This window comes from Canis lupus, chromosome 31, assembly GCF_011100685.1.
Source record: "Canis lupus familiaris isolate Mischka breed German Shepherd chromosome 31, alternate assembly UU_Cfam_GSD_1.0, whole genome shotgun sequence".
In the NCBI taxonomy this organism is placed as follows: Eukaryota; Metazoa; Chordata; class Mammalia; order Carnivora; family Canidae; genus Canis; species Canis lupus.
Genome location: NC_049252.1, coordinates 37041407 through 37057507, shown reverse-complemented (window position 1 = coordinate 37057507; position 16101 = coordinate 37041407). Strand labels below are relative to the sequence as shown.

General features: G+C 54.1%; 1 protein-coding gene and 2 long non-coding RNA genes across 9 annotated transcripts in view; 2 read left to right on the top strand and 1 right to left on the bottom strand.

Moving 5' to 3' along the window:
• LOC119867078 (PBX/knotted 1 homeobox 1) overlaps nucleotides 1–9472 on the bottom strand; it is a 62857-nt gene extending 53385 nt beyond the window's left edge. For 5 of the 7 annotated variants that reach the window (XR_005382442.1, XM_038581586.1, XM_038581580.1 and 2 more), the window contains exon 1: nucleotides 9346–9472. Coding sequence is in view for 1 of the 7 variants with exons in the window: in XM_038581585.1 (XP_038437513.1) it covers nucleotides 9346–9363 (18 nt within the window). In the remaining 6 variants the exon portion in view is untranslated. The remainder of the gene's footprint in view (nucleotides 1–9345) is intronic. The other 2 variants (XM_038581583.1, XM_038581585.1) reach the window with 2 other exon arrangements.
• A 308-nt stretch (nucleotides 9473–9780) lies between these two features.
• LOC119867030 lies at nucleotides 9781–12913 on the top strand. Its single transcript, XR_005382024.1, has 3 exons — nucleotides 9781–9842; nucleotides 10407–10624; nucleotides 12676–12913. It is a non-coding gene; the product is annotated as an uncharacterized LOC119867030 (long non-coding RNA).
• Nucleotides 12914–12990: 77 nt separating this feature from the next.
• Nucleotides 12991–16101, top strand: part of LOC119867077 — an 11487-nt gene continuing 8376 nt past the window's right edge. Inside the window, exons 1-2 of the long non-coding RNA XR_005382440.1 lie at nucleotides 12991–13453; nucleotides 15919–16101. The exon at nucleotides 15919–16101 is cut by the window's right edge and continues 59 nt beyond it. This is a non-coding gene — a long non-coding RNA (uncharacterized LOC119867077). The remainder of the gene's footprint in view (nucleotides 13454–15918) is intronic.

Here is a 16101-nt window from a genome sequence, read left to right as displayed (position 1 = left end):
TCAGGTTAAGAACTCCCCTTCCATATCTTTTCTCCTTTTTGGTCTACTTAGTTTGCAGCTAGCCAAGAGTCACATGAGAGTCCTCCCCTTTACACACAGAACCATCACCCTCTATTTTGGAAAGTTTTACTGTTACATTAGTTTATAGTTATTGGCCATACCTTTGAGTAATATGACGTATTCCCCTAGAGATTTGTAAATTGAATCTAGTTGTGTCCAGTTTAACGTTTCTAAACCTGCTTTCTTTTGGATAAGACTGATACAGTGTCCCATCCCTTAGTTTCCCACTTCCCTGTGTTCTACATGTATCACTTACATATAGCATTTAACTAGATTTCACCTTTCTCCTAAGTCTGGAATTCTCATCACCTAGGATATTTAAACCCTTTTACATTAATTGTAGTTACTGATATCTTTGGGGTTATTCATGCCATCTACTATTAGTTGTTTGGCTTTAATACACCAAGTAAACCTCCTTGTTTCCTTCTCCTTTACTAAGTTTTTGTTTTCAAGTAATCTCTACACCCAAAGTGGGGCTTGAGCTTACAGCCCCAAGATGGAAGTTCATCTTACACGTCACACGTTCTGCCGGCTGAGCCAGCCAGGCACCCCTCTTCGTTCTTCTTAACACACTTTTGTTGAAATGAAGTTCTTTTGTGCTCACTTCCCTCTGGTACTTTGGGAATCCCACAGCCCCCCTTCGGTCTTCTACTGCCGGCTCTCAAACCACCCAAAATCAACACTAACCCCAGCATCCCAAGCCATGGCTCTAACAGTCCTCGCTGCACCAACAAAACATACACTTACATTCTCTGTACTTCCACCCATGAATTTGTCCTCTAGCAGAAGGGGCTGGGACATTGTGTCCTTAACAAGCTCAGTGCTGGTTGTGCATACAGAACAGTCTGGGAGGGCAAACACAACTAGGATCATTTTGGAACATTTTTAACCCCTTAAAATGAATTTCAGGGCACTTAAAGGTTAAACTTTATCGTCTGTGGGTTTCATTCCCAATAATGCCATGTAACCTGTATTATACCATTATGTACACATCCACACATTTAATATTCTATATACTCCTAGTACAGTAGTGTGATGCCTCCTTTTAATGAGGAGCCACATCAAACACAGCAAAGCATATTACATTAACTATTTTGAACATCTAATTATTCTCACTAGTCTAAACAGGTTTCAGATAATTTAACTGACACCCTATCAAGAATATAAGTAAAAAGAAAAAATATTTAAATATTTTATTTGCACTATAATCGTCACTTTCAGTATTATTTATTACATTAAAAATTACATTAGAAAAACACTCTTTTAAGCTTGAAGGCAGGGATACTGGGAATGTTCCATAATGTTTTCCACTCCTTGCAAATTCAATTAACTAAATTATCCACTTGGAAGTCAATTCATATAAAATATTTTTAAAAAACAAGGAAAGTAACAAACAAAATGATATTTTTTTTAAAACTTAAAACCGTTAAAGGTTATATTCTTAGGATATACTGGACTGACATTAAAATTGAAACAGAGAAACAAACATTTAAGTCCACAACAGGTATAGCGCATCCTCAGGCAAGTTAACTTGACATTATACAGACAGGTTAAAAACATCTGGGAGAAGACAGCTGTTATAAAGGAGCTGAAGATTGTTAGTCCCCCTTTTTTTTTTTTCCTTTTACAAAGGAAATGCTGAAACAGATTTGAAAGCAAGCAAACAAAAAGGTTGGGGGGATTCTAGAAAGAACAACCAAAGAACAGCGAGGGCGCCCCAGCCCAGCCCCACACCCCAGGGCCCACCCGCCCTCAATCCCTGCACCCAGCACACACTCAATCCCTGAGCCCGGCCCACACAGGGGGCACTACCCACAGGAGAGGCTCCTGACCAAGGAACCCCTCCACCCCCGCTTTCCCAGCAGCATCTGGGGTCCCAGAACAACCGCTTCTGGGAGAGGCAGTGGAACCCAGGAGAAAATTCAATCCTATGTACTGACTTCATCAGTGAAGCAAGGTTTCCCAGTGCTCAGATGCCAACAACAGAGAAAAACAATTGAGCACAGAAGCAACAGGAACTAGTCACTAAAGCAGACTTCTAGATTTAGCTTCCAGCATGTAGTCACATGGAAGCCTTCACGATTCTAATTCTGGTTTAAGAGCTATTTACACAGCCGTGTTTTTACACAGATGATATCACAGACCAGCCCCAGCAGGGGACAGTCCACCAAGGGAAACTATCCTAATTCTTCCCTTTTGTTATTCGTTTATCCCCAACAGAGTTATGCAACTTTATCCATTTAGATCCAGACCAACTTCCACATTTCAGTTCAGAACTGAGTGGAGGTCAGCAAACTTTTTCCATAAAGGGCCAGATTTTAGGTAAACTTTAGGCTTTGTGGGCCACATACTATCTTCATCATGTAGTCTTCTTTCCTTCTTTTATGACCCTTCGAAATGTATAATGCATGGCCCCAGGGCCACACAAGAACAGCCCACAGTGGGACTGTCCCTGCCAACCCCTGGCCTAGAGTATAGCTGTCCAAAACAGACATGTGATACTTTAAAAATTGAACTATACTATTTTTAACCCATCTAAAATCTGCTAACTCAGTTTTGGTGACATGGAGTCATTTGCATTTTTCAGTGACTCTACACACATGCCTGATGCAGGAGGAGCAGCCCCATCCGTCCCTAGCTGCCAGACTTAGCAAGGGGTTTATTTTCCCAGGGGGCCACTTCACAGCTGCTCTCAAAAGCTGCTTTAACTAAGGAGCATGATCAATTCCACCGATCAAGAAATGCAAGAAATTCTAGGGGAATTTCAGGTTTATTGTCTCTAGAAGAGCCGGTTATGTAGCCAGCACAGGACTGCCAACCATAGCATTCAAACTAAGCTTTTTTATTTTTTTTTTAAGATTTTATTTATTTACTCATGAGACAGAGAGAGAGAGAGGCAGAGACACAGGCAGAGGGAGAAGCAGGCTCCTCACAGGGACCCCAATGTGGGGACTCAATCCCAGGATCCCGGGGTCATGCCCAAAACCAAAGGCGGGCGCTCAACCGCTGAGCCACCCAGGCATCCCTAAGCCTTTTTATTAATAAAGCTAAGAAAGCTGTCGAGGAATCCAAGAAAACTGTCAAAATTCTTATTTAAAAAGAGATCTTTTCACAGATACCTTTCAGGAAACTGTCACTGTGGTTCAAGGATTTTCCCTTTTGCGTGTGGGGAAGTCATCAGTGTCTGCAGCTGAGCAGCACAGGCCACCCGTCCGCTGCCCTCCATTCCGGCTTCACAGCCCTCTTCCCTGGGAGGTGTTCAGTCCACAACTCATATTGAGGGAAATACTCATCAAGAAATTATTTTTCAAACAAGGTTTGGGGAGATACCTCTTGAAGTTTAATATTCAAATAAAGGGGCACCTGGGTGGTTTTGTCAGCTTAGCATCTGCCTTTGGCTCAGGTCATGATCCCAGGGTCCTGGGTTCGAGCCCCATGTTGGGCTTCCTGCTCACCAGGGAGTCTGCTTCTCCCTCTCCCTTTGCCTGCCACTCTGCCTACTTGTGCTCTCTCCATCAAATAAATAAAATCTTTAATAATAATAATAATATTCAAATAAAATCAGATACTAAATCCTGTTAAAACAAACTCTGTATTTAAAAAAAAAAAAAAAAAAAAAAGGAACCTCTGGGTGGCTCAATGGTTGAGCACCTGCCTTTGGCTGAGTGTGATCCTGGAGTCCCAGGATGGAGTCCAGCATCAGGCCCCCCATAGGGAGCCTGCTTCTCCCTCTGCCTGTGTCTCTGCCTCTCATGAATAAATAAAATCTTTTTAAATTAATTAATTTAAAAAAATTTAAAACCATTTCTAAGCCAAAGGTCCCCACATCCATTAAAGTCACAGAAAAGTTCCAATAACAAAGGTGTTTTAATGGTATTAGAATCTGTTTTGGTGGGACGCCTGAGTGGCTCAGCGGTCGAGCATCTGCGGTCGAGCATCTGCGTACGACTCAGGGCGTGACCCTGGGGTCCCAGGATCGAGTCTCACATCAGGCTCCCTGCGAGGAGCCTGCTTCTCCCTCTGCCTGTGTCTCTGCCTCTCTCTCTGTGGGTGTCTCTCATGAATAAATAAAGTCTCTAAAAACAAAAGAATCTGTTTTAGTAATTTTTAAGTTTTACTTATTCACTTGAGAAAGAGAGAAAGAGAGAACAAGCAGGGAGAATGGCAGAGGGAGAAGGAGAAGCAGACTCTTCCCCCTCCCCACCCCCCAGCAGGGATCCTGAGTTGCTGATCCAGGACCCCAGGACCCCAGGACCATGACCTGAGCTGAAGGCAGACACTCAACCTGAGCCAACAACGCGCCTGTTTTGGTAAATTCGGAGCTGGATGTTCTCAGGAGACCGCTGGGAGAATTTAAAATCACACCACACCTTTGGCTTTTCCGACTGTGACTATCATCGGCATCATTAAAAACCGACACTTAAAACCTTCATGAGGGACTTGTTATTAAGAGTTAACGAGTACTTTATGAAAAATAAGAAAGCCGACTCTTCAAAGCAAGGGCCCTTTCACAGGGACAATCCTTCCTCCCGGGGCGCCGTGTGCTCCTAGAAATGGACCCAGGAGCACCGTCCTTCCTACCCACATCCCCTGTGATCTCACCAGCACTGAGCTTGGCAGGCCAGAGAATAATGGAAAAAACAGAGAAGATATCAAAACTTAAATGCTCAAAAGGCTGTGCAACATCAGACATGGCCACAAAGCAGAAAACAAACAATAGAATCACAAAACTATGTGGAGATCTTAGATACATCTTTTAAAAGAGAAACATGCGGGTTATATAAGTACATGGAAACATACAGAACAATGCTGGCTACAAATACGATACAAAATAACAATATGTAAATACAGATGCACATCCCATTAAACTCCGCTTCCACATACTACATTCTGGGAAATGCCGTTTCAGATCAGTTCTCAACCAAGGGTGACATTTGGCAATATGTGAAGACATTTTGGTTGTCACAGCTGGAAGTAAGGCTCCCGTTGGCATCTGCTACGGCCCACAATGCACAGGACGGCCTCCACACCACAGAAGCATCTGGCCCCAAATGTCAGGAGTTTCACAGTTGAGAACCCCTGCCCTACAGGGCACAGAAGCGTTTGCACTGACGCTGCAAGAAATTCTGCTAAAGTACATTCTTGGTGGTGGGGGAAGGACACATACACACCCAACTTAAAAGAACGCAGAGCTAAAATTCACGTACTGCGAGCTCGCCAAGCTCCCATGAAGCTTTATTTTCCCAAGTCTGTTCAGACTGTTCCGGCTGGAACCTGCATCACAGTACCTACCCACCCACACACCGGCCCTCCGGGGCGACCCAACCTCCGCTGGGAAGGGTGCTGTGCGGAAGGCAGGAGCTGCCCACCCAGGCCAGGCAGGGGACGAGCAGCACCCAGCCGGTGGGTCAGGGGGCGTCAGCGCCTGGGAGGCAGGCGGAGGGAGAGGCAGCGGGTCTCCCCGGGGTGCACACGCCGAGAAACAGGAAGAGGATGAGCGGTGGTGCTGGGCCCCAGGCTGCGGGGAGGGGACCTTGCCGGGGAGTGTGCAGAGCGTGTGCAGAGCGGTAGGCAGCAGGGGAGAGTCCAACCCAACCGGGAAGGCCCAGACTCCTGCCAGGCTGCCGACCCTTCTGTGGGCCCCGGGATCCCACTAGATTCCTATTTTCCTTACTGCTGGGTAACCCTCAACCCCAGGACTCGCAGCCAGCCTGCTCCCTGCCACCTCGAGACCTGACACAGCCGCTTATCACCGTGTACGCATCGCTCACAGACGGCAAAGAGAAAGGCGTTTGCGGCCAACCGGCTGCACTGGGCTAGGGGCTGCACGAAGTTACACCCGCCTTCTGGGTGGTGGGGAGCTCCCCCAGGCAGGAGCGCCCACAAGCCACACTGAGCGGCGTACCCTACGGGGAGAGGAGGCAGGACCTGTGTGCTATCACCTAAAGGAAAACTCAGGATAAGAAAATGAATTTAAGGGGCGCCTGGGTGGCTCAGCAGTTCAGCATCTGCCTTTGGCTCAGGGCGTGCCCCCAGGGTCCTGGGATGGAGTCCCGCATCGGGCTCCCTCCGTCTCTGCCTCTCTGTGTCTCTCATGAATGAATAAATAAAAGTAAAAAAAAAAAAAAAAAAATTCTACTCACAGACTCTCAGTCTTGTAACCTGGTAGGTCAGTTTTCAAGACTTTGAAAACACTGTAGAACCTTTCCCCTAAGGAATCCTAGAGAGTTCAGAAGCTGCTCTACCCCCACCCCAACACCCCCACCCCCGGCACCCTGAGAACCACAGTGCTTCCAAGTCACCGGTTTCAAACTACCCTGTCAGACAGCACGTTTGCTGTGATGTCACACAGGCTTGTGTGAACCAACTTTCCAGAAACAGTAACTAACGTGGTGGGGCTGACACCTCAAAACAAGGGGCGCCTGATGGTATGGCAGGTGTAGCCTCATCAGACAGGCCCTGCAGCCAGGCCTCTACCATATCAAGGCTTCTCGGCTCTTAAATGTCGATTCTAACAATTCCCAGACTGAACGTTTTTGACACTATTATCTCCACTGTCCAAGACAAAACAGCAACTGATCCTGGTGGTGGCATAAGATGGCACTCCCCCCACCCCTCCTACCCCCCGTACCGTGGCTGCCGCAGCTCTCCCCGCACCCATGCTGACCCCAGACTGCTAAGCTGTGAGCTCCCTCCTCTGCACTTTTATTCCCTCACCCCTTTGGCCACCAGGACAGCCATGGAGGAAGGAAACACAAGGGCACATACATATTCCCACAAATGGGTGATGGGAGGGCACTGATGTCCACTGCACACGTTCTGACCTTGGGCTTCGCGCACCTGGATGAGAAAACACATCACGTCTTTGTCTGCAATAACCTCTCGCTGAAATTCAGCACCCAATCACAAAAGAAGACGTGAAATGCTGGGAGTTTTAGCAGTGCCTGTGACTTTGTCCCCAACAGAAACTACAGAGATTTTCACAAAGCACTAGAGCTGCCACAGACACCTCCAACTATCAGTTTTGCTGGTCACTGCTCCACAAAGAATCGCTGAAGCCGGGACTTCACCTGTTGTAAGTGAGCGAACAGAGGGCGCCTGAGCAACCTGGGCATAGATTTGCTTCAATATCTTGGTAACTGGGGATCCCTGGGGGGCGCAGCGGTTTAGCGCCTGCCTTTGGCCCAGGGCGCGATCCTGGAGACCCGGGATCGGATCCCACGTCGGGCTCCCGGTGCATGGAGCCTGCTTCTCCCTCTGCCTGTGTCTCTGCCTCTCTCTCTCTCTCTTCTCTCACTGTGTGACTATCATAAATAAATAAAAATTTAAAAAAAATATCTTGGTAACTGTATTTCAACACAATATAAGGCCTCTCTCCTCCATCCTATTTTCTCTACAGTATTTCTATGAGGAGCCCAGAGGCCAGGCGAAAAGCCCCAGGAGGCACAGGCTTTTACCTCACCCCAGGGTTTCAGCCTTTCTCCTACTAAACAGTTTCCAGCGCGTTAACAGTTTGCAACAAAAGTGAAAGTTACAGCTAGAATGTTGCCGTTCGCACCAGCACCTTCCCAGCGCTCCCCTGCAGTACCTCCCTCAAGTTGTAACACGCGGACACACACACACAAGCGTAAGTGCATGGAAACCAGTGGACGGGAACCCAACAAAATGTGTCCGCACGCAAGCAGCCTGTGGACACTTAAATCCTCAGCACGGGAGGCTAAGCTTTCAAGTTACATTTTCATGCACATATTTCACCGATTCTAACTCCCAATTTTAAATCTCTGACAGGGCAGCCCGGGGCGGGGGGGGGGGGGGGGTGTCTCAGCGGTTTAGCACCGCCTCCGGCCCAGGGCGTGACCCCGGGGTCCCGGGATCGAGTCCCACGTCGGGCTCCCTGCGTGGAGCCTGCTCCTCCCTCTGCCTGGGTCTCTGCCTCTCTCTCTCTCTCCCTCCCTCTCTGTGCTTCTCATTAACAAATAAACACAATTAAGAAAATAAACAAGTCTCTGGCAAGGGAAGCGCGCGGGTCCCGCTGGTAGGAGAGCACTGTGCGGGCTCCGGCGCTGCGGTGGGGGCTGCGGAGGCCAGCGCTCCTCCTCCCGCGACGCGAGCCCACGTGGGCCTGCACGCCCAGCACGCCCAGCACCCCGAGGGCACGGGGGTGGCTCTGGTCCACCCGCCACCTTCCCCATCCACCTTCCCCATCCACCGGCGCACGACTCCGGGGGGGGGGGGGCACCGCCCGCGAGCGCACGGGCCGGCGTTTCCATTCCGCCCGGAGCCTCCCTCGGCACGTTCGGAGCACACGCCCGGGGCGTTATGTGATGCACCCGAGACGGCGGGTCGCGTTCGCACAGTGGAGTCCCCTCTCCAGCCTCAACTGCAAAAGGCTGCGACCCGACGCCCCACTGCAGCTGGGGGTGTCGTTCACCCCAAAGTTGGGGAAGTACCCGCTCCCTAAGGCCCCGGCGCCTCTGCGGAGAGCTAATTCTTCCGAGCCGGCGGGCGGCGAGCCTGCGGGGCCCCGGGCACGGCCGCCCGCACCGGGCAAGGCGGACTCAACTTTTCCTAATTCTTCGCGGGTGACTCACGATCCGCTAGCAGGAGTGCGGATGCCAGCGAGCGGCCGCCCCTGCCCCTGCCCCTGCCCCTGCCCCGCACCTCCCGGCGCCCGCGCCCGCGCCCCGCCCGCTGCGCCGATTCCAGGAACCGGGGCGCCCTGCCCCGGGGGCCACCGCGCGGCCCGGCCCCGCTCCCCGCTGCCCTCCGCTCCCGAGGCCCGCCTCCAGGGGTCCGAGCCGCCCCGCCCCCCGCAGGCCCCGCCCCGCAGGCCCCGCCCCCCGCAGGCCCCGCCCCGCGCCCCCGCCCGGCCCCGCCCCCCGCGCGCGCCCCCGCGCCCCCGCCCGCGCAGGCCCGCGCGCCGCGCTCCAAGAGGGACGGTTGGGAGCGCGCGCCTCGCAGCGGGGCCCGCGCGGCAGCGGCGGCGCCTTCCAGAAATTTCCGCGTCCCTCCAGCCACACGGAACCCCCAGCGGGGCGCGCCCCCGCGCCGGCCCGGCCGCCTGCGCCCCTCCCCGCGGCCGCGGCTCCCCTCCCCCACCCGCGCCCCCTCCCCGCCCCCTGCCCCGGGCGGCGGGTCCGGCGCGGCCCTCCCGGGCGATGGCGGCCCGCGGGGACCCGGGCGGCGGCGGCGGGGCGACGGCCGCGGCGCCTGCGGGCCGGCGTGATTGATAGGGACGGGGCGGCGGAGCGGCGGCGGCGGCGGAGCGCTTGAGTGACAGCTTACCTGGGTGCCAATCTTCATCACACTGACAAGCGGCTGCAGCAATCGGGACCCGCAGTGCCGCGCCCGCGTCCAACCGTCACGCCGACGCTGGGCCACGCGACACAGCCTCGCTCAATGGGAGGAGGGCGACGCCGACGCGCGCCGCATCAATATTCAGGCGGGGGGCGGGGCCTGCGCCGCCCGGGCCCCGCCCCGTCCCTGCGCCGCGGCGGCGCGGGGCGGGGCCTGCGCGCGGGGGCGGGGCCTGCGCGCGGGGGGCGGGGCCGGCGCCTCGGGGGCGGGGAGCGAGGCGGGGGCGGCCGGCGGCCGGCCCCGCCCCCGCCTCGCGCCCGCGCCGGGCTCCGCCCCCAGCAGGGCGCGCCGGGGAGGGCGAGGAGCGGCCCGGCCTCATGACTATGCAGCAGGGGGCGGGGCCGCGGTGGGCGGAACCATCGGCCGCGGGCCGGCGGGGAGGGCGGGCCGGACCATCGGGCCGGCCGGGGCGCGACCTGGCGCAGGTGCGAGCCGGCGGGCCCCGCGCGGGCGCCTTTGTGCGCCTTCCCCGGGCGGGTGCGCACGTGCGCCCGCTGCCCCCGGGCGGGGCTGCAGCGGCCGCGCCGGGCCCCGAGCGCACCTGTCCCCGGGGCCCCAGTGGGCGGGCCGGCCGCGCCCCGGGGTGACCTCCGCGCCCTCCGGGGTTCGGAGAACGGGGGTTGGCGTGCGGGCCGCGGGGCCGCCGTGCAGTCCGTGCCCAGCTCGGGGCGCGGGGCGGGACCTGCGGCGCAGGCGGACCCTCGGAGCGCCGCGCTGCAGCCGCCGAGGCTCCGCGGTTTACGGGGACGGCTGCAGCGGGGCCTGTGCTGGGGGGCGGCTGCGGGGACCCCACGGAGTGGGGGGGCAGTGCGAGCTGCGGATGCGCGGGGCCCCCGGGTGGCTCGGCGGCTGGGCGAGGGCCTATGGCTCAGGTCGTGACCCCGGGGTCCTGGGATCCGGGAGGCTGCCCTGCTGATGCGCGCAGAACACCCAACATCTCGGAGCCTACGTCATTTAAAGAAATGTCTCAAACACTTTTTGAAACACAGTTGCCACAGCACAGAGGCGAGCCTTGGGCAGCCGTAGGAATGCAGTTCAGAAAGGAAACAAGTATCACACCGGAACCGCCCGATGCCTTCAAAGCCGCTGAGCGAGAAAAGCGACATCAGACTTCCATCCCGGTTTTACACGACTTCTATACGGTGTGTTGGCTTACATCCAAGAGCAGAAGTTAAGGCTGTCTCTATTTTTGGTGAACAGCTGCATGGTGAGCTTAAATGACTTTTGCCCCTAGATTTCACCTGGGACTGTGGCCCTTTTAATTTTTTTTTTTACTAAGTGGGCAGATTTGGCACTTTTATACTGAAGTCACCAATGGTGATATTTCTTGGGATCCGAGGAAGATTCATATTCTTCACAGCCGATATAGCACCGGCTCCAGCTCCCGCTAGCCAGCCTCAGATTTCTCGTTTATCACATACATCAAATTTTTTTTAAAGATTTTATTTATTTAGGGGATCCCTGGGTGGCTCAGCGGTTTGGCGCCTGCCTTCGGCCCAGGGCGTGATCCTGGATTATTTATAAATAAATAAAAAACCTTAAAAAACAAAAAGATTTTATTTATTCATGAGAGACACAGAAAGAGAGGCAGAGACCCAGGCAGAGGGAGAAGCAGGCTCCCTGCGGGGACCCCGATGCGGGACTCAATCCCGGGACCCCGGGATCACGCCCTGAAGGGAAGGCAGACGCTCCACCATTGAGCCACCCAGGTGGCCCATCATGTGCATCGGTTTGCATTAACAATCTCATTCATGTTGGTCTCCAAGACCATCCCCCCCCTCACCATTTCAGCAAGAGTACTGTGAACCTCCTCTAGATGGAAAAGGTCAAATCCAGCTCATAGGTGTTTTCAAAACACCTGTCCCATGTTTCCACAAACACGTGCACGAGACCTAAAATGCCAAGTTCACTCTCTGAAGAATGCACATGGAAGACAAAATATAAGGTTACATAACGTCTACGAATCAGCTTGCTGTAGAGCCTCTTAACGTAGGGCTGGTGGAACTGGGAGAGCCAGGCCTCCCGGAGGAAGTTGAAGATGAGGATCCATCAAGACTGAACCAGACTGGAGGGGGCGGGGGGGGGGGGGGCACATGGCTTTGGGATGTGGCTGGCCATCCTTCCCCACCCGCCTCTCCCTCAAGAGCGCGCTCTGCAGGGGTTCTGGAACCCGGAGAGAGGACCTGGGTGTGTGGGGTCACATGACAGCCGGTACAGGTCACAAGGCCCATGAGCCCCGGGGCTCCGCTCACCTACCCTGTGGCCTCTGTGCTCTGGTTTCCTCACTGTACCCCATTGATCTGCTAACCTTTCTCCCTTTCACGGGGGGGGGGGGGGGGGGGGGGGGGGGGGTCTCAGGGGTGGGTGGGAGACAAAGGGCTGGGGGCGCCGTCAGCAATCACCTCCAGTTTTTGCAGCCCTGATGCTGAGCAGCAGGGCTCGCTGAGGACAAAGCCCAGCTGATAACCCGCAAACGACCCCTGGCCAGGGTGGGATGTGTGACATTCTTCAGGAAGTTTCCAATTGTCTTCATGTTAATGCCTCGCCTGAGGGAAAAGCAATCTTCAACGTGACAATGGCAAGGCCTCCCGCATCTTAGGTCCTCCTTAGCAGATGACAATTCTTTTTTTTTTTTTTTTTTTTTTTAATTTTTATTTATTTATGATAGTCACACACAGAGAGAGAGAGAGGCAGAGACACAGGCAGAGGGAGAAGCAGGCTCCATGCACCGGGAGCCCGACGTGGGATTCGATCCCAGGTCTCCAGGATCGCGCCCTGGGCCAAAGGCAGGCGCTAAACCGCTGCGCCACCCAGGGATCCCACAATTCTTCTGAAATCTCCCTTTCCCTCCCAGACTCCCAGGCATATAAATAGCCGCCCCACCCAGGCCCCGGGGCAGCCGCTCTTCCTGCCCAGGGGTGCGACCCCGGGCCTCCATAAAGCCTCCCCACTCTGCAAAAAAAGACCTCTTCAGAATCCTTTCTTGGCCGTCGGCTCCAGACCTCACCTATACTCCAAAATTTCACCACTGAGGCTCACACGTGTGGGGGGTGGGGGGCTCTCTAGGAAGAATAATTCAAAATTAGGTATGGAGCCTTAGAGGGGCGATGCTTCCTTGCTTCCTTTAGCCTCCACCCCCGGCCTCCGCCCTCACGTTGAGGACCGAGTGTTCCCAAACATCAAGGACATTTGTAGGTACCCAGCCATTCCGGCTTTTCTTGCATTTCCCCCCCTAAACTTTATTACTGTTTTCCCAAGGGTCATGATTATGATGAGGGAACGGAGGACTAGCTGAGGACAAGGCACATCGACAAGTCCTTGAAAAGGCAGAGGGACCTTCCTCTACGGACTCAGCTGCCTGGATGTTCATACCTCGCTAAGGGCAGAAGGCAACCTCAGCCCGACCCCCAGGAGCCTGGAAGTCTACTTTAACATATAAAAATTTCTTTAGAAATGGTCCTTTATCGGGCAGCTCTGGTGGCTCAACGGTTTAGTGCCGCCTTTGGCCCAGGGCCTGATCCTGGAGTCCTGGGATCGAATCCCACGTCGGGCTCCCTGCATGGGCTTCTCCCTCTGCCTGTGTCTCTGCCTCTGTGTGTGTGTGTGTCTCGTGAATGAATAAATAAAATCTTTTTTTAAAAATGTCCTTTATCTCTAAACCCCCACAATACATGTTGACGATCATCCCCAAGCACACGGCCCACCGATACACATCTGAAGGGTCTCATGCCTCGGATTTATTAGAGGGTAATAAGTGACCTTTGCCCAACAATAGCTGCCCCTCAGGAAACCTTGCTGGAAACGTTGCTTCCAAGCTTCCTTCGAGAGGACGCCATCCTCAAACCCCTCCCTACTCCCAGGTGTGTAACCAGCCTCCCCTCACAGGCCCCGGGCCGCCGCTCTTCCTGCCCACGGGCCCGTCCCCGGGCTTCCATAAACCCCCCACTCTGCACCAAAGACGCCTCCGGAATCCTTTCTTGGTCGTCGGCTCCGGGCCTCACCTGTATTCCAAGATTTCACCACTAATGGCACAAAGGTACTTAATGCCCTGCGTGGGGGACGGCTCGAGGTTAAGGCTGCAGGCGGTGGGGGGAGGCAGGGCTTGAGCTGGTCTTGACGGATGGCTAGGATCTGGAGGCATCACTAAGGAAAATGAGCGAGAAAACCACTTAAAAATAAGGCCAGGTTTTGGGATCCCTGGGTGGCTCAGCGGTTTAGCACCTGCCTTCAGTTCAGGACGTGATCCTGGAGTCCCGGGATTGAGTCCCACATCAGGCTCCCTGCATGGAGCCTGCTTCTCCCTCTGCCTGTGTCTCTGTCTCTGCCTCTCTCTGGGTCTTTCACGAATAAATAAATAAAATCTTAAAAAAAAAAAAATAAGGGCAGGTCTCTAAGCTAATTAAGGCAGCCAGGGTGGCTGATGTATAAACTGCCCCAGGTTGCATGGGTGGACAGGGGCCCCAAGGCACCAGCAGTGCTGGGCTGCAACCATGGGATGATCTTTTTTTTTTTTTTTCTTTTTTATTCATGAGAGATACCGAGAGAGAGGCAGAGACACAGGCAGAGGGAGAAGCAGGCTCCATGCAGGGAGCCCGACGTGGGACTCGATCCCAGGGCTCTGGGATCACACCCTGGGCTGAAGGTGGCGCTAAACCCGCTGAGCCACCAGGGCTGCCCTGATGGGGTGATTCTTTTAAAAATATGAGTCAGGGGGCACCTGGGTGGCGGCTCAGTCGCCTTTGGCTCAGGTTGTGATCCCAAGATCCTAGGCTCAAGCCCCGCATCGGGCTCCAGATCAGCGGAGAGTCTGCTCCTCTCTCTCTCTCAATAAATGAGTAAATAAAACCTTAAAAGTGTTTAAGTCAGATCACGTCACTGTTCAGCTCAACCCCTTGGAGGCTCCCCATCATATTCACCGTAAAAGCCAAGTCTTTACAGTAGTAGCCAAAGGGGACCTGCAGGATTCTGTGCCCCCGGGACACTTGGGTGGCTCAGGGGTTGAGTGTCTGCCTTTGGCTCAGGGATGGAGTCCCATCGAGCTCCCTGCAGGGAGCCTGCTTCTACGTCTACTGTTTCACCACCACCACCACCCCAGACACATGCAAACACTAGAATTTACACTTCCTAAGAGCACGAATTTCACTTCACTGATGGATGCTGAGCACCTGGACAGGTGCCTGACAAACTAGTATTTGCCGAACGCATGAATGAAGGTGTCTAAGACCCGGTGTATTAGCAATCCATCGCTTTGTAACAAATTACCACAAACTTAGTGGCTCCAAACAACACGCATTTATCATCTCACGGCTTCTGCTCCTCGGGAATACAGGCCTGGCTTGACTGGGTCCTCTGCCTCAGGGTCTCACAGGTGCCAGCCAGGACTGGGGGGCTCCTTGGAAGGCTCCACTGGGGATGGATCCATCTCCAAGCTCACATGGTTGTTATCAGGGCTCATTTCCTGGTGGGCGGATGGTCTGAGGGTCTCAGCTCCTTGCTGGCATTTGGCAGGAGGTCACCTTCAGTTTCTTGCCACCTGGACCTCTTTATGGGGGGAACTCATGACCGGCAGCTTGCTTCATTAAGGCCAGCAAGGAACAGAGTCTGCTAGGAAGACAGAAATAACATTTTTTTTTTAAGATTTTTTTTTTTTTAATTCATGTGAGACACGGAGAGAGAGGCAGAGACACAGGCAGAGGGAGAAGTAGGCTCCATGCAGGGAGCCCGATGCGGGACTCGATCCCTGGACCCCGGGATCACGCCCTGAGCCCAAGGCAGATGCTCAGCCACTGAGCCACCCGGGCATCCCAGAAGTGACATCTCATCACTTTTGCTGTACTCTATTGGTGAGAAGAAAGTCCCAGGTCCCGCTCACACTCGAGGGGAGATCACATGAAGACAGGACCTCCAGGAGGAGAGGATCCCAGCAGGCCACTCAGGGGCTGCTCACACGAGACAGTTTCCTTGTCCGTGTTAAAGAGACAGTTGCGGGGGGCTCAAGGGGTTAAACATCCAACTCTTAGTCTGGCTCAGGTCATGATCTCGGGGTTGTGAGATGAAGCCCCACATTGGGCTCCGTGCTCATCAGAGTCAGCTGGACATTCTCTCTCTCTCCCTCTGCTTGCTGTTTCTCTTCATCTCTCTCTAAAACAAATGAATGAATGAATGAATGAATGAATGAATGAATGAATGAATCAATACATAAATATCTTAGAGAGAGACGCTTGTGGTATGGTCAAAGGAGCCCTGGGCTTGCAGCCCGCAGTCCGGGTACAAAGTCTGGCTTTGCCACTTGCCAGGTAAACCCCAGGAGGCAGTTTCATTCCAGGGTTCAGTTCCCTGTCTTCAGGGGGGCAGGGGGGGCCGCGGTACCTGTCTGAGAGGCTTGCACAGAGGGGAAAATGGGGCTGCAGATGGAAAGTGCTGGGGGCGCCGGGCTAGCAGAGCTCGTGAAGAGCTCCGGCTGGGAGGAGGGGTCCCAACACGCACACTTTTATTCCCAAGCCTTGGCTTTCTCGAGAGAACGATCCCGACAGTGAAGTCCTAAGAGATCAGGAGACGCTGTCCTCACCACCATCCCTCAAGGATCCCAGCAAAACGCGGCGGGGAACGGCAGCCGCAGCCACATGCAGGGTGGACCGATGTCCAACAAGCTGTGAACCGAAGGAAGAATCCTGAGCCTCGTGC